General features: G+C 44.1%; 2 protein-coding genes across 4 annotated transcripts in view; one reads left to right on the top strand and one right to left on the bottom strand.

Annotated features, from left to right (window-relative positions):
* Iars2 (isoleucyl-tRNA synthetase 2, mitochondrial) overlaps nucleotides 1-680 on the top strand; it is a 40,834-nt gene extending 40,154 nt beyond the window's left edge. Inside the window, exon 23 of the mRNA XM_028759763.1 lies at nucleotides 102-680. Within this exon, the coding sequence (XP_028615596.1) occupies nucleotides 102-244 (143 nt within the window). The 3' untranslated portion in view covers nucleotides 245-680. The remainder of the gene's footprint in view (nucleotides 1-101) is intronic.
* The window catches only part of Rab3gap2 (RAB3 GTPase activating non-catalytic protein subunit 2), a 77,563-nt gene continuing 56,330 nt past the window's right edge, over nucleotides 584-21,816 (bottom strand). Inside the window, exons 24-35 of one of the 3 annotated variants that reach the window (XM_028759733.1) lie at nucleotides 20,849-21,077; nucleotides 17,880-18,053; nucleotides 17,675-17,781; nucleotides 14,285-14,351; nucleotides 13,289-13,359; nucleotides 10,404-10,439; nucleotides 9,076-9,150; nucleotides 8,419-8,637; nucleotides 5,473-5,562; nucleotides 4,694-4,906; nucleotides 3,662-3,820; nucleotides 584-3,502 (exon numbers count right to left, since the gene is read on the bottom strand). In XM_028759733.1, the coding sequence (XP_028615566.1) occupies nucleotides 3,353-3,502; nucleotides 3,662-3,820; nucleotides 4,694-4,906; nucleotides 5,473-5,562; nucleotides 8,419-8,637; nucleotides 9,076-9,150; nucleotides 10,404-10,439; nucleotides 13,289-13,359; nucleotides 14,285-14,351; nucleotides 17,675-17,781; nucleotides 17,880-18,053; nucleotides 20,849-21,077 (1,590 nt within the window). In that variant the 3' untranslated portion in view covers nucleotides 584-3,352. Of the gene's footprint in view, nucleotides 3,503-3,661; nucleotides 3,821-4,693; nucleotides 4,907-4,988; nucleotides 5,031-5,472; nucleotides 5,563-8,418; nucleotides 8,638-9,075; nucleotides 9,151-10,403; nucleotides 10,440-13,288; nucleotides 13,360-14,284; nucleotides 14,352-17,674; nucleotides 17,782-17,879; nucleotides 18,054-20,848; nucleotides 21,078-21,816 lie in introns of those variants that run through there. The other 2 variants (XM_028759742.1, XM_028759751.1) reach the window with 2 other exon arrangements.

Below are 21,816 nucleotides of genomic sequence, written 5' to 3'. Positions count from 1 at the left end.
AAACGTGGGAGGGGGGAAAGCCTTGGGAAGGAGCAGCCAGAGCCACTGAGGATTGGTGGTACAGGCTCAGCGACTGGACATGCTCTGTGTGTTCTTTCAAGGTGGTGACATTCGTGAGGAGTCTTCATATAAAGTCATTGTCGTACCAACTGCCAGAGAAAAGTGCCCTCGATGTTGGAAGCATACTGCTGAGACTGCAGACACTCTCTGTCCTCGCTGTGCAGAGGTCATTGATGCAAAGTAGCAATCTGATGTCAACAGCTCTGATCAAGACGCTCCCCACAGTACTGACTGACTGGCTGCGGGAATAAACTGTTAGAAAGTTCCCTAGAAAGAAATCCAAAGCTTAGGTAGGGAGAGGAGTAGATGTGACAGATGGAGTGAGAATCAGAAGATTAAAAGAGTATCTCTTGTAACTACAGAAAAAATAATGTATACATATGTATGTATGTACGTGTGTGTGCACACACGCACACATACACACACGTGGAAATATATATGCAGATATACATGTATACAGGGAAACACACATACATACTCATGGACTTCTTTAAGGACAGACACTGAATATGGTTACTTTCAATGTGGCAGCAGAATATTTTATATTTTATTAAAACTTTTTTGACTCAGTATTTAAGTTCTATGATGTCTGAAAATAAAGGCATTCTGGAAAACTCCCAGCTGATGACGGTGTGGAAGCTGTGAATAAGAAAGTGTGTGATTTTTGCTATGAGTGGCAGAGTCGTGTGCCCCTTCAAGGTGAAGGGGGTCAGTTCCTTCCGCCTACTAGCAAACGTCAAGTTTCTAAAGCAGCAAGATTTTGGGTGTACTGCAAAAAAACATCATCACCAAATTGTTATTCAAGAGGAGAAATCGCTTTGTTCATAACGCTTTGTATGAACGCTGAGGGAATAACATGAAGCGTTAATTTATTTCACTAATATACATAAGTTCACAATAATGAATAGACAGAAAATAACAGTATATACAGAATTCACTACTTACAATACATTGACAGTAGATAAATAATAGAGCATTTTTCAAACAATCCATACTGGATTGATCTTCCAAGGATGTCTAACCTACTAAGCAGGATCTAGCTGCCCAACAGCCTGTCCCCATGAGGTCCGAGGGCTTTCTCTGTTGCTATTGTGCACTGTAAGATACTGTTTCCTAAAGAAATGGATTACAGCAACTTCTAAGTGAATGCTATAATCAGTGTAAGCTTATTGTTGCTAAGTCTTAGTTTTCCATGATTTTAAATCACAAGTAATCATATTTTAAGAAGCTATTTAACTCTAGCAGGTGTTACACTGGCCTTGGATGAACTTCTCTAACAAAGGTAAATCTCTGCAAAAGTGTGAAGCATTGGGAAGCCTGGTGCTGTGTACTGCTGAATCTACATTTATCCTGCCCCCTTCACGTCTACATCCAACACAACCTGGAACAGAGAAGTTAGGATAAAACACCTTCATTAGTAGGGTAAAAATACGTAATCGTAAGAAGAGAGGGTGAGTGTCTAGGGAAATACTAGGGTTACAGGCACGTGCCACACCCTTGTTGCAGGATACTGTGTTAGAACCTAATTCCTTTTGTGACACTTTGTTGTTAGAGAATGGATACATAAATGTTAATTTTCCTTTCTTACCAGAATTATTTTAAAAGCCCTGAGTGAAGTAGTAGACTGTGTTACTGCTTTTGTTAAACTCAGGATTTAGTTTTAAAATTTTATGCATTATATAAACCTTTTGGATGATAAATCTAACTAACTAAAGACTTGTTCTGGTTCTCTTATGTGACCTACCAGAGTAAATTTAGCCAGTTTTTATTCTCAAAAAAAAAAAAAAATACAAGCCCCTGACCCCCAAAAAGATGGGATTAGAGAAAAAAGACCTTCGTCATTAGCAATTAGCAGTGCTTGTAGCACAAGGCTTTCCTGGCAAGCTGCCCACATCCTGCACCTTCCAGAGTACTCAGAAGGTCCTGGGGCGAGTGGACCTCCTCAGAACTGTGTCAAGGATGGTATGTTTGTCAATCAAGCTGTGACTGCAGGGATTCCAGCAAGGGCCGGCTGCACCTCACGAACATCTGAGCAACATCTGAAACGTTTCTCTCTCAAGATTTGAAATCTGACAGTTAGCAGTTAGTTTTAGCCAGTCACAATCTTATTTAGATCAAACTTTTTAGTGAAAAAGAATTCATATTTGTTATGTGCCTGGGTGTCACTTTGAGGTGGAGTCCCTGAAGAGTATTCTCAACTTTCTAATGGAGTTGGCTTCTTCCCTTGATTCGAATGAGTACTGTGACCAACCATGACCATGGCAGACAGCAATAATTGCACTATATGGCGACATTCCAGAGACACTTGAACTGATCTGCAGAGCGCAGTGCACTGCTGACAGGCAGACTAGCTGGGTCTCCTCACACTTGTCAGCACTTGGACTGCTTGAGGCACTACAGGGTACAAAACTAGCCGAGGCTCATCCTCTCCACCCAGCTGAGGTAGGTCTGGTAAGGCTGTGACAGCAAAGTGCTTATCCTGCTCCCAGGACAGGCAACATGACCAAGTCCCAGAAACACATTTTTGAACACTTGAAAGAAAAATAAAGCTGGATTTTAAATATTTTAGTTTCTTTGTTCTTTTTTTTTTTTTTTACATGTCTTACAAGATAATACATTTTTACATTGCCTGATGTGGATACAATTTTGGAACTTGACAAAATAGAGTAAATCTTAATTTACAGAATAATTGATCTTGCTGCTTTGTTCACATCTCTGATTCCTAAGCCTGGCAAGTACAGCAGACTTGAGGGCCTCCCCAGGTTCCTCTGCTGATCTCACACAGTTCTCCTCTGACAGCAGCAGCAGCAGCACCCCGGACAGGAAGCAGTCAGCACCCAGAGCTCCCTGCCAGGTGGCAGCCGGGTACACAGCCAACCATGAGGACATCTCTGCATGTTTTAAAGGGACATGGGCTGTATCTCTAGTGCGCTCATGAAAGCAATGTGAACACACTTTATCCCTACAGGAGTCATTTGGATAGGAACTAGACTACTACAGTAAGAACAAAATCCACAAATTATAACCAGTAACTATCAAAGTTTAACAATAAAGCTGCTTATTTGAATGAAAAAATAAAGAATAAAGCATCTGCATTAGTCACAGGATAGTTAATGTGTTTATAATTTATCTCCAGTCTTCGCTGAAGATGTGGAATTTTAGCCAGGATTGCACTTTTTTTAAAGTAATATATATTTATTTATTATACAAAAAAAAAATCTTCCAAAGTTCCAAATCTTACGATGTAAAATGACATGCAGTGTTCATGTAGTCACAGGCCTGCAGGCTACCGTCATAGAGTAGCCATAGCTTCCACGGCATCGATGAGGTGTAAGGCGAGGCTGTACTGCCCATGTTTCTCTGGCAGGAGCTCTATCACTTTGTGGACTAGTTTAGCTGTTGCTGCGATAGGCACGCCAGTGTTCTGAAGATCCTGGGGGTTCTGTGAATGGGGCACAGCAGCCATTAGTTTCATGCAGCCAAGCAATACCGTACTGACTTAAGCTTTACTATGGACGTTCTCCATATAAAGCATTTCTTTGGGATGAAGCTCACTGAAGAGGTCATCGCGGACCTCCTGCTCATGCTGTCCTCCACTCACCATTGCCTTCAGCCAGGTGCAGAGTGTGGGCGGGAGTCTGGCCAGCAGCTCCATGCCTTCCTTCGTCTGGGTGTGGAAAAGTGCGTGAGCCAGCCTTTGCCCTGTCAGCACTAGCAGCTGAGATGCTAGAACTTCTTTGTCCTGAACTTGAAAAATGGCCTGAGGGTGAACATGGAGAAACAATTCAGCAAGAGCTACTGTCCTGGGAAGGTTGCCAATGGAGAGAGAGACTCTACTTTGGCTCTCAGCATGACCATGTGTATGGATAAAGGAAAACTGAAATCTGACCTAGAATTTAAACCCAACTCTTGCTCATCAGCCAATTTTTGTTACCTAAGTTTTCAATTCATATGACAATGTATCTCATTTTCAAGTAAAGGGAATGATGTAAGATTCTGCCATCTGATGGCTACTGAGTACTGTGAAGTAGCCTCAGGCTTGGAGAACAGCCAACCTCCTCTCCTTGCTAAGGGAGTCACTCCTAGCTTGAGTGGATACCTACCTACCCCGACTCATTGCTTACGAGGTCTGGCAGCCACAATGGCTTTCTGGCCTTGCATCTTGCCATGCTGGTCCTCATCTCTGGACCTTTGGACTCCTCTGTTCCTCAGCAATGTAAGTAGCTGGTTGCTTCTCCATGAGAGGTCGGTCTAGTTACCACTTTCTTTTACCCACTGAGACTCCTATGGCTCGATTTCCTTTCATGTCTTAGTACAGAACTTCATGCTTCTCTGCCCCAGCAGATGACCAGTCCCCCGGGGCCTTACTGTTTACTGCTCTATGCCTGTTTGAACCTGGCAGCAGGTACAAATCTGGATACAGCTTTCTATCCTTTTGTTGATTTCATTGCACTTGGCCTCATGTCCAAGCACGCCTATGTAGATGAGGCTGACCTTAAAAGTTCTTATCCTCCTGCCTCCACATCCCAAATGTACATACCACTATATCTGACTATTTTACTATTCCTTTACTGCTTCCTTCTGCTGTCTGTTTTGTAGCTCACATCCCATGAGCATCACGGGTCATCCTTACCTCCTCCCCTAAGAGGTCAGCTCCATGGTTGTACAGCTCTCCCACATAGTGTCTTCGAATGACATCTTCGCTCACTTGAAGGTGATGGGCTAAGTCCACAGCCAGAGCTGGCCAGTTGAGAGCTTTCCAGTGAGTGTTTGCTGCTTCTGCAGAGGGATCTCTGTCCTTGGAATGCTGAGCCTGGACAGCTGCACTGACAACTTTCAGTAAGAACTTGAAGACAGGAAGGCACAGCACTGCCTCGTCAGTACTTTTCATTTAAAAGGAGCCCAGTGCTTGCTGTGTAAGCTGGTGGTATGTGTTCAATCCCAAGAGTTCATCTGCAGGTGGAGGAGAACTGACCCCACAGAACTGCTCTCGCCTCTCCATACGCAGCGCCATGGGTCAGGCACCCCCCCCCCCCATACACATCAATAACATAATTAAAAGTGCCTCAAGTCAACTTTGTCAAACAGATTACATTAAAATTATTTTTAATTTTTAAAAAGTGCATGTGCATGCATTCATGTGTATACATGTGCACACATGCCACAGCATGAATGTGGAAGACTCAGTTCTCTCCTCTACCAGGAGATGGAATTAAGGTCACTAAATGCCTTCACCTGCTGAACAGTCCCACTGGCTCGAAAATGGTTTTGCTATCAATAAAGGAACACACACCAAGGGAACTAGGTCCTGGGAATCACTTGAAGAAGTGGCCATCCTTTTAAAAGACAGCTATATTTCTTCTTTGCTATTTCCTCCTAAGAAACAAGAACAAAACCTAGTAACTAACTTACCTGTTGTCTTACTGAAATAAAGTTTGGATCCATTTCCCCACTAGGTAATAACTGAATTGAAGTTAAATCCTTAAAAAATGCATTCTTTCCCTAAAGAGAGAAAACCAAAAACACCCTGGTGAGTACAGATTAAGGGAGAATAAGGGAGATTTTTAAAAGCTGATCACTTTATGAGTAACTCCTGGTTGACTTATACTTTTTCCTTAAACGGGAAGATGTCAGCATTCTACTCGTCATCTAGCATGGTGACCACTGTCCAGTGTGTGACCAGCAGCCTTTAAGATGGTCCCCACTCATCTAGTATTTGAGTCCCATGCTATTCTTCCCTTGAACTGTGGGCTGCTGGCTGCCAGCAAGTGTAGTTAGACAGGTGACAGCAAGTGATATTCCACACTGGGTTCCAAAGAACTGTGGTTCTGCTTGGGGTGCTCTTGTTCACCCCCTCTGAGAGGACCCAGTGGTCAGGTGAGCAACCCTACAGACAGTTCCGTGGATTAGCTCATATTGCCCCCTCCGGCTGAGTCTTTAGCTGACACTTCCATGAAGCAACTCCACCACGGTCTCACAAGGTACTTTATGCCAAAGGCAGGTAAGAAAGTCATATTCCTGACCCATAAGGCTTGAAAAAATGAACCAGGCATGGTGAATCATGTCTGTAATCCCAGGGGAGGTAAGAGGATCTTGAGTTCAAAGGCTATTTTAAGTGACACCGAAAATTACCAAGGTCTGTGGATCTAGCTCAATGACAGGAATTACTATCTTGTGCAAGGCTAAAATCTAAACTAGCAAGTGTTGTTTGCAGACACTAAGTCTTTTGGGATAATTGGTTAAGCAGTAGTAGAGCACTGGAACAATTAGTATATGTTCTGAATCCTTAAAACTTGTACATGTCATGCAGAGCAGGGCAAGCTGGGTAGATGCTCACTGGGCAAGAGCATTTGCTGAACAAGCATATGTACTTGAATTCAAATCCTCAGCACTTAGAAAAAGCTGGAATGGCCCTCTCAGGCCGTGAAGAGAAGAGCTAAGATGGGAGGATGACACCCATCTTCCTCTGGCCTCCACATTCCTCCAACACAAAAATCAATCAAACAACAGGGCATCAGGTTTCCCTCAATAGGAAATGGACTGAGAGAGCACCCAGGCCTGACACTTAGCTACACTTTACCTTGAATTACCTTTCATCTATGAACAAGCCATCCCAGATAGAGAGTATCTACACAGTGAATGTCTGTGATTCTAAGTAATGCCTAGTGCCACATAGGTTAAAACTATACACCACTGGCTTCAGACGTAGGTCAGTCTTTGCCCAGGTTGCAGGGAGTTCTGGGTAGCAAAGATCTGCAGGTGTCAACCTCCAGGATGCTGGGAGTAAAGGCATGCATCACCGTGCCAAACCTACTACTTCTTGAGTATCTTTTACAATTTCAAATGAAAGATAAACTAATTCAAACTCAATATTTACTAATGTTGTCTCATTGAGAAAGTTTGTCATCAGCCCCCCATCATTGCCTTTCTTTCGAAGGTTAGCTGCCAGGGTAGCTGCCATCTATTTTTTCCTTTTTGTCCTCTGTGGGTTAGATGCAGTCTCTACTGCTGTGTTGTACATAAACAACTGTATGCTGCCCTAAAGAACTGTAATCTAAACGTTAAACATTGTTGATTGAAAATCTCTCAGCTGGGCAGTGGTGATGCACACCTTTAATCCCACCAGATTGGCAGAGGCAGGTTCATCTCTGAATTCTAGGACAGCTAGGGCTATACACAGATATCCTGTCTTGAAAAATCAGACAAAACCAAAAACCAAAAATAACAAAACAAAATAAAATAAACACCACCAACAACTACAATGGCCCCTCCCCAACTCTGTTAGTCTCTGGTTAGAGAGAGATAGAACCCGGGGCATTCAGCATACTAAGCAAGTGCTCTACCACTAAACTGTGTCCCCAGGCCTCATATTTCTCTCTTAAAATATAAATTACTGCTGCTTATATAGACTACCAAACTAAGCATGTCTAAGATCATCCTAAATAAGCTTGCCCAGTCCCAAGCTTGAGAAAGGATTGGCTGTAACCCCTTGGGGCTCTGTTGGCTTTGGAGTCAGTGCTATGAGGAAGATTCCTCAGAGCCTTTAGAGAGTATCATCCTCTAGGCCACGCCCTCCCCAGCGTCAGTGTTGGGCCTTGAGAGCAAAGGAGACAGGATGGTAGGAAGGAGTCTACTGGACTGTGCAAGCGGGGACGACAGTGATGGACAGCCATGTTCAGGTGAGATAGTTTTGGTTCTTGAGACAGGGTCTTAGCTCAGGATGGTCTGGAATGGGCTAAGTAGCCCATGCTGGCCTTGAACACACACCTCCAGCTTCTGCCTCCTAGGTGCTGGGATTACAGGCACACAGCACCATGCCAGCTACAGCTCAGAGCGAGTGAACAGATGGGGCTGCGGTAGAGTTCACCTCTAGGTTTCTAGTGTGCACGAGTACACAAACAGGCATTAATGTCAAACACTCAAGCCACAGAACTCATGGAAAGCAAATTCAGTCAGGGCAGGCTGGGGTGAGGGTCTGCAGCTATGTTTTAGATACAAGCTTCTTAGGACATTCAATTGAAGCATACTCATCAAACTGTACAAGTAAGTCCTGCCTACACATACACACGAGGAAGCAAGCAGGTCTGTCTGTCTGTCTGTCTGTCTGTCTGTCTGTCTGTCTGTCTGTCTAAGGAGAACATGCAGAATGAAAAGGATCGAGGGCAGAGGGCACAGCCCTGAAGCACACCGTGAGGAAAGTAAAAGAACAGAGCTAGGTCAGGGGATAAGGGACCTGGAGCCTCTCAGAGATCACCCCTACAAACCACTAAAAACCAAACACGTACAAGTCAGTAAGAAACCCACGTGCCTGTTAACCAGCAACTCTAAACCAGCTCCAGAACCCTCTGGGGAACTCACCTTGCTGTCAAAAAAGGCAAGTGGCTTCACACTCTTCAGAGAAAAGCACATGGATGCGTACAGGATGGAGCACAGGATGGAATGGTGCTCCACTAGTGGGTAGTGGATAGGTCTCTGCTCCAGCGCCAGCTCCACAATAGAGATGGGACCTTCCACGGACAGCCAGGCATCCTCAGTGTCCAGGACTGGCACCTGGATTTCATCCCTGCTAATGTCAGCCTGCGAGGGTGAAAATGGAAGTCTATGTCAGGAGTCAGAGTCAAAGGGCTGCAACATCCCAAAGTGCAAACCTGAAGTCTGCGTCCTCGTTTACAACGGAGAAACCACAAAGTATAATTCAGAGAGAGACAGAGAAAATGAATATCACTTTTTAGGCTAAAGTCAAAACGTACAGATGAATATGATATATAATTCACCAAAAGACATTTCTTAAACTGAATAGATTTCAGAATATCTAATATCTAAAGAAACACTCAGACTGAGAAGGGGTGTGGGAAGAGTTTTGCATGTGTGCGCACACGCGTTCATGTGCGTGTGTGCGTATGTGTGTGTGGTCTCACTGCATAGCACTGGCTGGCCTTCAGTCCTCCTGTCCCAGTTTCCCAGGAGGGGATTACAGGCTTGCTTCACCACATGGCTAGTGTATACTTCTTTTACCTCCAATGACGTCTGAAGAAGGTCCAGGCAGGAGCCGAGGAAGGATGTCAGTGCCGTGTCGCTCATCCCTACATCCTGTTTTCAAAAAGGAACACAATGACCCTGCATCAGAACTGCTGTGCTACAGAAAGGAGGGCTCAGCACGTTCAATGTGCCTGACTTTCTACACTGAATACAATCTGCAGCCATTATATGTTAAAATCCCTGCTAGTGGGTTTGGTAGTATCAACTTGATATCAGTGTTTAGTGTGATATCAGTATCATTACTATCAATCTTAAAAGTCAATGTTCTGGGGTGAGGGTGTGGCTGGGGTATACTCAGCATATTTAAGACTCTAGATTCCATCTCTAGCACCAAGGGCAGGAGGGGAGACAGTAACGTTTTGTGTCTGTGCACTATAAAGACAGATTCTTCATCTTGCCAGAGTGCTTGCCAGCCAGCTAACCATGGAATATGGTAAGGTGTACACATGAGACTCAACCAGGAAAGGTCTAAGTTACCAGCCTGAGCTGATGGTTTTTATGGTATCTTGAAGGCACTGAACTGGATTCTCTGAATAAAACTAGAATCCCCCACTTGACAACCAAATACTCGATTCAATTTTTTTGGCAAGAAATAGTTCCCAATGACCCTTAACCGGCCAGTGTGAAGGCCACTGCATCTCTGTATAGTCTTTTTAAAGCCAATAAGCAATTATTCACATCCTCAAAGTACATAATACACAGTGTGTGTGTGCGCGCGCGTGTGTGTGTGTGTGTGTGTGTGTTTCTGGGGAAGACACTCAGTATGCGCGCATATACACTCATGAGTACTTAGGTCCAGCCACACAACCAGTCTGAAGGACACAGTTGAAATCTTCGGTTGTGGTGACTGGTTGGGGGAATAAGGTCTTTAACAGTTATATTTTATGTCTCAACAGTTATTGAGATATTTCAGAAGAACAATTCCCAGATTGAGGACAGTGACACTGCTGAGCAGCAGCCTCAGGGTCTGTGGGTCAGTCTCAGTTGAAGTGAGCTGCGATTAGGCGGAGAGCCTGCCTGCAGGAGAGGTCAGACATCTCTACTGTGAGGTGCCAGGCAGACCAAGGCAGAAACAGCAACAGGCTGCTTCCCATCCAGAGTCCAAGGCTAACTGAGCTGGAGGAATGTCACAGGCTAGCTGCTGTCTAGTCCTAGTCGGGGACACTGAGAGTGGCTGAAGACCACAACTATTTTCTTAATGTGGCACTCTCTTCCTGTTCCTTGTTATCTCCAGATTGATCACCTCAACCATAAAAACCAAAGTTCACCCCTCCAGTATAGGTTTGACAATGAGGCTCACTCACCCTTCGGCACAACCTATCCTTTGGAGATTTCCCAACCTAAAACAGACAGGAAATATAATATTTAGCAATTTAAACTAAAAGAGTTAGTTAGAATGGTGCAGGAAATAAAAAGCAACCAAAATTGCAGATATAAATACACATGTCAGTAATTATGGCTACCAACAATAAGAACAATTTTTTTGTGGTAGTACTCAAATATTAAATCACAAAAATATCACGCTGAGCTCTTGAATAATTATTTTCCAAAAATAATTCTTGGGCTGAAGAGACATCCCAGCAGTTAAGAGCACTGTTGCTCTTGCAGAGGACCCAGGTTCAATTCCCTCCACCCATACCATAGCTAACAACCCTCTAGAGCTTCAACAGGCTTGTACACAGTACACACGCATAAACATAGGCAAAACATTCATATACATAAAGTAGAATAAATAATACATCTAATTAAAAAATCCCTCCTCCCCTAGTAAATTGTATGTTTTGAACCAATAAGAAAGGTCCCCACAGTTACGGTAGAGCAGCACATAGCTGAACACCCAGCCCATGAGAGTAGAGGAAAAAAGTCCTTGAATTTTAAAGCTCAAGCTGAGGCCCTGTCAGATAGAGAGAAAGGGGTCGAGGAGGCTAAAAGATGATAAGACAGGAAGGCAGAAGAACAGAAGGAAGGCAGACAGGCAACGAAAGCTTGGCAAAACCCAGCTCTCGGTTTATATATACAAGTAGTTGTGTTGTCCAAAAATCCCTAGTAAAGAACACCTATGAATTCTGTTTGTTGGTACAAACATAATAGTTTTAAGTGTTTACAAAAGAAAACACCACAACAGATAGGAATTATACTGCAATCTAACAAAGATGTCCTTGATCCAGTAAACACTTACGTAAGCATGACTATTTATGTCTACAGGCTAAATGGGAGGTGGAAGCTCTACCTTCAGGAAAATTACCTGATAGTTCACAAAGGACAGTGGAGCTGAGACTCATTACCTGAGATTAACTCCTGTAACAGACTTTGGACAGCAGGCTCAGTCCAGGCCAACTCTATGACATTCCACAATGCTGCCAGAATTCCTGAGCATGCAATTTCTCTACTACAAACTGCCCAATGTCTTCAATATTGAGTAGCAGACTTTACTGAAAGAACCTTTACCACACATGCTAAGAAAACTCTGTGCTAAGTAGGTTACAAACCAGAAAACCCCAAACCACTGCCTGTAAAAGTATTTTCTTCATGCTCAACTTCTTTTCCCTAAAGCTATGTCCTGACACATGACAGGATTTTTAAGTCTCTAAATCCAGAAAGCTATCAGTCTAGAAAGAGAAACAGAAAGTGATTATTTTCTTAATGCAGTGTTCTCTTCGGCTTGTTTATCTCCTGATAGGTCACCTCATATATAAAGGGGAAAAGCACACGTGTAGAATGATTTAGATCAGTACACAGAAAAAACGACTCCTAGGCCTGTTGGACCACGTGTCAAGGAGATAACCATGGTGGTTACTGGGTAAAGGATAAGAGCATTAAGATTTTGTAGTCAGGCTTGGTGGTGTGCACCTGTAATTGGGTCATTTGGGAGTCTGAGACAGGAGAATTACTAAGAATTCAAAAACTAAAAATAAAAAAAGAACTGCATGGCTCCCAGAGGTAAATTCCTATTGCTGCAGACACCATATACTTAAGATATAGGGCCTGGTTAGAACTGACCTGGAAAGCCCCTTCTCTGTGGACAGTTTTCAAGACACCAGAAGGTGCCATGTAAGCTTTCAGAGGAAGGAAACAACCAACAGTCCTACCCAGCTACAATGCTGATGAACCACAATAACAACCAGAATGGCATGATAACCCTGAGGGGGCATTAGTGGCACACAGTCCTTGGCAGTAACCAACAGCTCTCTAATTGGACTTAAGGACCACTCAACAAGAGGGAAATCATTCTGATACTAGAAACTCAGCCAACTACCTGGAGCACCTACAACTGATACATTACTAATCTCACATAATCCCCAGGTACATTCTAAATGTTACTCTTGTACTCAAAGATAAGTTAGTTCTCACTCCTCATCCAGGGACCTTCTCTTACAGAGGCCATTACTGAAAACCACAATGAATCAAAATGCAGAGCCCAGTCCTAACTGATACATCTACAGCACAACTCAGTCCCCCAAGGCCCAGAGATCACTGCACAGGAGAGGACAGTAAGAGTCTAAGGGCCAGAGAAACAGGGAGTCTGCTGTGAGATGAAGTGTCACCAACACTACTGTCTGAACAGGAGCTGAACAAGAACAAGGATGGTACAACAGACATTCTGATGTGGAAGAGGGAAAGCTCACGGGGCCTCAGCCATAGACGAGGAACTAAGGGCAACTAAGGCATACTGAGTGGGAGAAATAGTCTTCCCCAGGAAAGAGCACATTATCTGATTACCAATGGATCAGTCCTGAAAACATATACCTACGATGATAACATTATATGGACGGTGCAGGGTTGTATCTATAAGTTTAGAGTACATGTGCATGTATGTATTAATAATGACAGAAAAAGTGGTCATGAATTTTAAAGACAGCAAGGTGGGGGTGTACATAGGAGAAGCTGGAGGGAAGAAAGGAAGGGGATTAATGATGGAATTATAATCTCATATATACCCACACACACATGTAATTTTATACATACACACATATATATTTTTAATTAGATATTTTCATGATATACATATATAATTTTAAAATGTTACTCCTGGGACGTACATTTAACTGAGCAAGAGCAAAACATGGTATCAACTGGCAACCAAAACCACAATCTACCAACACACGCCAGTGTAAGCAAACTTTCTAATATCAAGAAATGAAGGGAACTAAGTTAAGAAATCAGAATGTAAAAATTAAAACCGCCTCACCTTATCCATTAAGTAGGTAGCAGCAGAAAACCTTTTCACCAAGAACGTATTCCACATCATCAACGCGATACCTACACAGCAAATGAGACGAGCCATGAAGACAGCGCAGCTTCATCAGACACAGAACTCTGCCCCAAGCTTCGCAGACTACATGGACTCTAGATACCATTTCTTGCATCTTATGCAGAATTTTCATTTTAAATAAAAGGGTAAGGGAACAGAAGAGTATACTTATAAACAGGAAGTATGAAATCTGTATCACAAGTAACAGGAAAAACTAACACCCTCACCATCGCAGAGCCTCCAGAAAGGCTTAAGGTGTTCGTGTGCATGGTCGCTGTGCTGAGGGTGGAGCACAGGGTCTCGTACATGCTCACAAGGCTTGGCTACTGACCAGCACTCCTGGCTCTCCAGCTCTGGTGAGGCTATGAGACAGATGAAGCACACACTGCCTGGGACGGTGATTTGGGAAAACCTCTGGGAAGTGTCTGCTGACACTGTACCTACTGGTCCCCCAGCACATCTCAGATATTCACAACAAAAGACACGCATGAACTGTTGAGATTAATTCTTAGGCAAACTATTAAAATAACATATTAAAAATCTGTCAAGGGAGGCAGATATGGTGGCTCATGCCTGTAATGCGAGCCTCTGCGAGGGTAAGGCAGGAAAACAAGGAGTTCAAGGGTGGCCTGGGCAACTCGAGACTGCAGGAAAACAAAACAAAACACAGACAAAAAACAAAACAAAAAAACACTTGCCCCATGTACCAAAGTACTTTAAAACATTAAAAATACTTAAGAAAAACCCTCAACTAAGCAAATAACAATGGCCATGCTTTTCTCCACACAGCAGAGCAGCTGGCAGTCAGTAGCAGCTCCACAGTCCCAGGAGGAGATGAGTACAAGGGTTCTTTGCACACAGTAAGGCATAGAGAGGATGTGCCTGACAACTCCCATGCTATTACGGCCAGTGGACTCAACACCTGCTACTCACCATTTTGAACATGTGGATTAAGAATGTGCTTCAAGTGTTCTATGGATCTAACCAAAAAGCGAGCTTCCTTAGAGAGAACAGAGAGAGAGAGAGAGAGAAGACAAAGGTTATTTCACATCAATGGAAACCTTTTTCTTTAAGATTGATTCTAGATTCTATCTATGTGTCTGTAGCAAGTGCATACTGTGTGAGAGGAGGCCTGGAAGGGTAGAGGAGTACACCAGACACCCTGGAGCTAGAGTCACAGGCTTGTGAGCATCCTGACTAGTGTGCTGGATTCAAGTCCTCTGAGGAACACCAAGTAACCATAACCACTGAGACATCTCTCTAGTCCCCACTGGAGACTTCTTACTAAATTTGTCCATAAGCCTATTTAAGAATTTGGCAAAGGGGCTGGAAATATGGTATAATGATTAAGAGCACTTGTTGCTCTTGCAGAAGACCCACATGGTGGCTTACAGTTATCCACAACCTAAGTTCTAGGGGATCTAGTACTCTCTTTCATTCTCCAAGGGCACTGGGCATGTACACAATGCACATACATACATGAAGGCAAAGCACTCACATATATGAAGGAAGAGGAGGAAGAGGAGAGAAGAAATTAGAGGAGGAAGAGGAGGAGGAAGAGGAGGAACAGCAGCAGTAGTAGTACACACTTTTAACCCTAGCTCTCAGGAGGCAGAGGCAGGTGGATCTCTGTGAGTTTGAGGCCAGCCTGGTCTACATAGTGAGTTCCATGACAGTTGGTGCTACACAGTGAGACCCTGTCTCAAAAACAAGCAAATGAGCAAACCAGAAGAGACTGACAGAAGCAAAAGGATCATAACCTCCAGACCTCGTGGGTTACATATGGAGTTCCAGGCTAAGCTATAAAGTTAAACCCTGACTCAAACAAATAAGAAGAGGGAGAAGGGGAAGTAAATGAAAGAAACTCTGTGAATCAGGTAAGAAAAAAATTTTGATAAGATAACTTCAATCATCTCATTATCTAATTAATGATTAATTTCTAGACACACCCAGATCATGCTGACAGGGAGATTCAAGCTGCCGAGGTCTATCTACTATACAATTCCTCTCTTCAGGCAACACTTGACTTTCACAGGAACGGAAACTGAATCCTCTTTGCAAACAATTATCATGCAGCAGATCTGGAGCATCTACCAAGCACCAAACCTACTTAAGGCCCCAGTAATGCTACTCTGAACAAAACAGACCCAGACCTTTGCCTTCACTGAGCATAGAGTCTAGTGAGGGAGCTAGACAATAAATACGAAAGCAAGCGTATCAGACAGTGTCAGAAGTAAATGGTAAGAAGAAAGCAATTAGAGTGAGGGAACAGGAAACACTGGAGAGAAGCCTTAGAAGCTATCTGTGTAACCACAAAGGCTGACATTCTCAAACCCAGCAGCATGCAATGCTCACAGAATCATCCAGATGTTTGCTAACACCTTTTGAAGCCTCCCTATCACTACTCACCACACGTGTTGATACTGGGAATTCTCCAGAGATAATTCAATTTAAAATTAAAGGAAGGGGGTCTGGAGAGATGGCTCAGAGGCTAAGAGCTTCAGCTGTTCTTCCAGAGGTCTAGAGTTCAATTCCCAGCAACCACATGGTGGCTCACAACCAACTGTAATGAGATCTAGTGCCCTCTTCTGGACTGCGGGCAGAGTGCTGTATACATAGTAAGTCCTTAAAAAAATAAAATTAAAGGTAAGAGTGTGTGTGTGTGTGTGTGTGTGTGTGTGCGTGTGCATGTGCATGTGCGTGTGCGTAGTTGGGATGGGGTGTGATGTGTGAAGTAGACGAATACTTAAAAAGAAAACTACACAAACAAGACAGACAGACATTATTCAATCCTTCCACTCCAACAGAGGCCAAGGATTGCACTAATGGGAACACTGGGTATTATGCACGCCACTTTCTCTACTGCTTCCAGATGACTATCCCTGTGGGGTGTTCTGCCTAGTGAGACAGTGAGATGAAGGGCTCTGGGGCCTTCCCAAAGGGCAAACCAGCTATGTGCTCTGAGTAGGATTGCTGTAAGGCTGTACGGAATGGCAACAGGGTACGAAGGTGCTCATGCTGACTCTGTGAGCCAGAACCAAATGTGGTACTGTTTGCTTCCTCTTTCTTTAAAGACAGTACTGCACTGTTACCAGTGTGGTCTTAAACACAGGTCCTCTCCTCCCTTGAAGATGTGTGCTTTGCCCTTGTCCTCAGTGAACTGTAAAGTTTTTATGTCCTCCTGCATTTCTGCATGAAATGGCACAACCCAACAGCATTTGTCACCTTGGTAAAAGTCAGAGTAAAGGATCTAATGCCAGCCTAGGGTCCGATGGCTGGTTCTAGTGTGTATCTGTATACTACAGTTCTTATATTTGGATCAGAACAATAACCCAGAAACAGCCCTACTGTGTACATGGCTAGCTCTTGTTCAAGGTTAGTTTTACTGGAGTCTCACATCCCACACTATTAGGATCATGGTCTCCTGTGGGCACCCTGGTCTGGAAGGACCCTAGGGCGTGGCCCCAAGCTTGGCTGTGGATCCCAGTTGAATGGCTGACTTACCACTAGTGACCAAACCTATTATCCCACCACCTCATTCACTTAAGGAAAGCATCCATCCTTCAGGTTGACACAAGATGAAACAAGAGACAAAAGCATCTTGTAGACATTTCCTTTGCCACCTCCTTTACTTAAAGCTCCTTCGTAAGTATGCTTGTAAATGGCTCCCCTAGAATCCAAATTCTTTCTCTGAGGACTGCATTCTCGTATAAAAATCTCATATCCTTCCTCCCTTCTCATAAGGGCTCTTTAATATGTAACAATACTGAATACTAAAAAGAAAACACTAGCAGAGTGATCTAAACAATAGGTTTGTTAAACCTTAACCAAAAAATGAAACCACGATGAGAATCCTGTCCATGTCCCATCACACTCTCTGAGTCCCACGTGCAGAGTGCCAGTCATGATCGGTCTCAAGGGAAGAGGGAATGGCGGAGCTGGAATGAGGATGTAATTCCTAAAGGCTGAACGAACTGTCGACAGGGGGGTAAGAAAGCCACACTTAATCACAGCTGGCCACTGTGCTTCACACCGCTCACAACTCAGTAAGGCCTCAGTTCAAGGCCAGTAAGGGTGACTTAACTATATCCTGTCTCCAGGAAGTATATGTGAAGGGGCTGGGGATATCGTTCACTGTTGGGAGTCCTTGCCTAGCCTACATGAAGCCATCCATAGGTTCAATATTGAGTACACACACGCACACACACACACACACACACACACACACACACACACACACACACACACACAGAGCAATGTGCTCCAGGACAAGCCTGGCCATGCACACGCATGCAGGCATACTCAGCAGATGGAGACTTTTACCTCTGGGTCTTTGTTCCACTGAACCACATACTCCCAGCAGCAATGTGCGTGCAGTACGTCAAGCTCAAGGCTACAAGGGAACTGCTCATAGGCTAGGTGGAGCAAGTCTGGAAGACACAAGAGGGTAACAGCATCCTTTTGGTAACAAGAACTCAGCTGTGTCACTCCACCCTGGATTCCATAGTGCTCATTATTCGGGTGTCACCTGGTACGGCTCCTAGGTCTATCTCCACCTCTGACACCTCAGGGAGACTTCGGGCAATACCTTCTCTGGGTTCGTCTGGATTTTCTACATCTCTTTCTTTGTTGGCACATTTCAACAATTCAGGGCTGAGGTCCTGTTTAAATATCCACTTGGCTACACTGTCTGCAATACCACCTACAGGTTTGAGACAAGAAAGAAAATGAAATCTGGTAAAATATGAGCAGCAACATGCTAAATGGAGCCAAATACAGAGCATGGGTACAGCTATTCCCTTAGGTACACATATACACAGCATACTCACTTCTGAACCTGAACCTGGTGATGCCAGAAAGCCATGAGACTTAAAGCACCTGAATACCTATCATCCAACCTGGGAGGGTAAGCAAGACAGCGGATATTGGGGGCACCCTTCTACACTGAGAAAATCTCAAGTAAACATAAATGGACATGTATCAGTCCTATACACTACATACTTGCCAGGTCCGTAAATTCAAAATATATCACACCAGACACAGATGGAGGAATTACTGCTGTGTTAAAGGTTTCTTTTGTGGTTTGTTTTGAGAAAGGGTCTTGCATCAGGCTCGCCTCAAAGAAACCATCAAATCGAGGATTAGTGACCTTGAACTTGTGCTGCTGCTGCTGGTTCTACCTCTGGAGTAAGGGAGGAAGTGTGTGCTACCACACCCAGCTCATTAGTGCTGGCGATTCAGCCTACCACTGTGCAAGCAGACAATCATTCTGTCACTGGAACTAAGGCCTACCTCAAGTTACTTTAGTCTAATTTAAAATAATGCATGTGTTTGTATATGTGTACTGCACATGCATACATCAGAGGAGGATGCTGGGTGTCCTGCTTTGTAACTCTGCCTGATTCACTTGAGACAGGCCCTCACTCAACCTGGAGCGAAGATGGCAGCACTCCAGTCTGCCGTCAGTATCTCCCACAAGCTGTGGGTAGAGTATGCATAGACACACTTAGCTTTTATGTGGTTCAAAGATCTGAACTGGGACTTCCTGCTTCTTGGCAGCAAGCACTCTTATCCACTGAGTCGCTGCCCCAGTGACCCCCACACACCCCATATTACATCTAATATACAACTAACTTCACTGTGTTATAAAACATCTATGAGTACAATTTAGTGATAATTTACCTGTTTTACTCATCAAGAGGATACAAACATTTGTGTGAGCTGAAAATACTCAAGATATCTGAAAAATTCTGTTTATTACCTAAAACAAACAGTACATTTAAAAATAAACACTAGCTTTTTCCCAGTATTCCTGTCTTTTGGGGTGGAGGGGTAGGGGCAGAGATTTAGCATCACTATGTTGCTCACTAGGGCTTGTTTGAAATGTATTAGCTCAAACATTCACCCCCCATCTGCTTTCAGAATAGTTGAGACTAACATGTGCCACCATGCTTGGCTTACCTCTTATTTCAATTCAAAGAGTTTCCCATAAAAATAATGCTTCATAGTAAACTCACCTTGTCTGTGAAAATGACACGAACAGGGTGCTGGGAAATCAGAATTCATGTCTGGCTTCTAAATGACCTTGAATCTGTTCCTCTACAGTATGCCCGACTATACTTTTTTAGTTAATATAAAAATAGTGTATCCCAACATTCTTTAGGTGACAACATGGGATACAGCAAATTTATGATATGAAAAATTGTTACCAATCTTATGAAAAATGAGAAAGCAACTTAAATAAAAATCTATAAACAAAGGGCTGGAGAGATGGCTCAGTGTTTGAGTCAGTATTACCCGACCATGAGGCCTGGAGTACAGAGCTTGCTTCCCTTGTAACAAGCCAGGATCCTAGATACCCTCGTAAGCCTATCTTCGAATTGGCAGACACAGAAGGATCCCTGGCTCTTGCAGGCCTCCAACCTAGCCTAGAAAGTTTGAACCCTAGGCTTGGAAAGAGACCCTGACCCAAAGGAACAGAAGGAGACTAAGGACACGTGACACCCTCTTCTGCCCTCCATGTATGCGCACGAAGTCAATGTACCTGCATGCACATGCACACTATTAAATCATAAAAAGCTATAAGCACTTGAATATATAAATCTAGAACTACCATTCTGGTACCGAGTGGTTCCCAGGACCTCTGCTGCGAAGAATGAACACTCAGGGAAAACTGAAAATGAAGGCTCTGACGCCCCTGAACCATAATGCAGTGGCTGGCAGAAGGTCACGTGTCAGGGACGGGGATGATGGCTTGTGCTCTCTTTTACCTCTGGGAAGCACACGGTTGCTCTCACAGGAGTAGCTATTGGAGAACCAGGAGCAGAGGCTGGGGAGAGAGCGGCCAGCAAGAAGGGTGGAGAGAGGACAGCACCAGGCACTAGGGTGCACTGGGTCTACAGTACACACAGCTAATTGTACATTCAAAAAAGAACTGCAGAGGACTGAGTGCTCCTGACACAGAGCAAACATCTGTGTAATGGATCTGAGCTAATAATGCACAAATTAAAACATCATTCCATGTCTCACAACGTGTATGATTACTATGTGGCAATCAAATATGAAACATACTTAAGGAAAATTTAAAAACACAAGACAGGGAAGAAAGAGCAGAAGGGATGAAGTTGTTAGCCTCTGGAGATCAGGAAGGAGAAGAGAATGCTGGTTGGGAATGCTTTCCTGGGTGGATACTCAGATCGACTTTCAAACACAAACAACACTCAAGTGTCCAGGAGTGGGTGAGATGGGAGAAAAACGGATGCAGGTCTAAGGATGGGAGTCTCTGTAAACATTTCATTTACTGAAAACCTAAAATTGGCCTAACATTAATTAAAAAGCACACCTATGTCTCTAGCACTTGGCTACGGCAGGAGGGCTGTGAGTTCAAAGCAAGCCCCGGCTACATTGTCCTAGCCTGTGTGACGAGAAGGAAAGTAAGTACATATTCAGAATACCATATGTGCACATATGCACATATTCAGGTGAGCTTCAGCTTACCTTTCCCCCCTTCTAACAGTTTCTTAACAGAAAGCCTTGGAAGTGGCTCTGTCTGTGGAGATGACACTTTGGCAGCTGGAGGGCTTGCTTTGCTATGCAGCAGGGTCTGGAGTATGAGGCAGTCCTCCAGCTGTCTCAGCAGGAGCTTCCAGTACTCGGTGTCCAGAGAAAGGGCTTCCCAGGAGTCCGTGAGGGCTTCTGCATCAGCATCCAAAGCCATCTGGGAAAACTGAGAGGAGATATCCTGCTCACACCATGGGCAGCATGTTTGGTTTTATTGCTGTGCTTGAGATCGAACTCATGGCCTTACCTATGCTGGGCAAGTGCTCTTCTGAGCCATATCCCCAGCCACCTGGCAGACTCTGGATCAGTATCAACTTAAAGCACCAGAGAACTAATTCTATAGATTCAAAACTTGACTGGATGAGACTGCAGACTCAGGACAGTTATGAGAGGTCTACCCTGTGGCCATAAGTCAGGCTTAGCCATGTGTACCTTAGAGTCTCTGGCCTCAGGCGAAGCTGCTCTCCTTGGCACTGACAGAAAGTACCAGCTAATGCTGTCACTGCACACATCTCAATCTGGCAGTCACATTTACCCCATAACCTCCAGGACTCACCGTGTTTATAGTAAACCACTAGAGACTCACCTAGGTGTTAGCATAACAGCCCATTAGGAGAAACTACTTGACTTAACATGAAATGTAAGAACAGCAAACTTCTTAATGTAAATGAAGCCCTGGGAGAAGACAGGGAAACCCACATGCCAGTTCGGTAGAAAGCACTGGTCTGTCTAACTGAGTGCTGGATCTGGGGAGGAGAATGGAGACAATCATGGGCTGTAGAACCTGAATCAACCTAAGAGGCACTCCAGTCTGACCCTGACCGTGTAGTGAGGAAGCATCACTACCCATTACCAGCCACATCAAACTCCTCACACATTCCAGCTCCATGCTTCAGGACACTGCA

Source organism: Grammomys surdaster, unplaced genomic scaffold (assembly GCF_004785775.1).
Source record: "Grammomys surdaster isolate TR1022 unplaced genomic scaffold, NIH_TR_1.0 130, whole genome shotgun sequence".
NCBI lineage: Eukaryota > Metazoa > Chordata > Mammalia > Rodentia > Muridae > Grammomys > Grammomys surdaster.
This window is presented reverse-complemented; position numbering and strand designations above follow the sequence as displayed.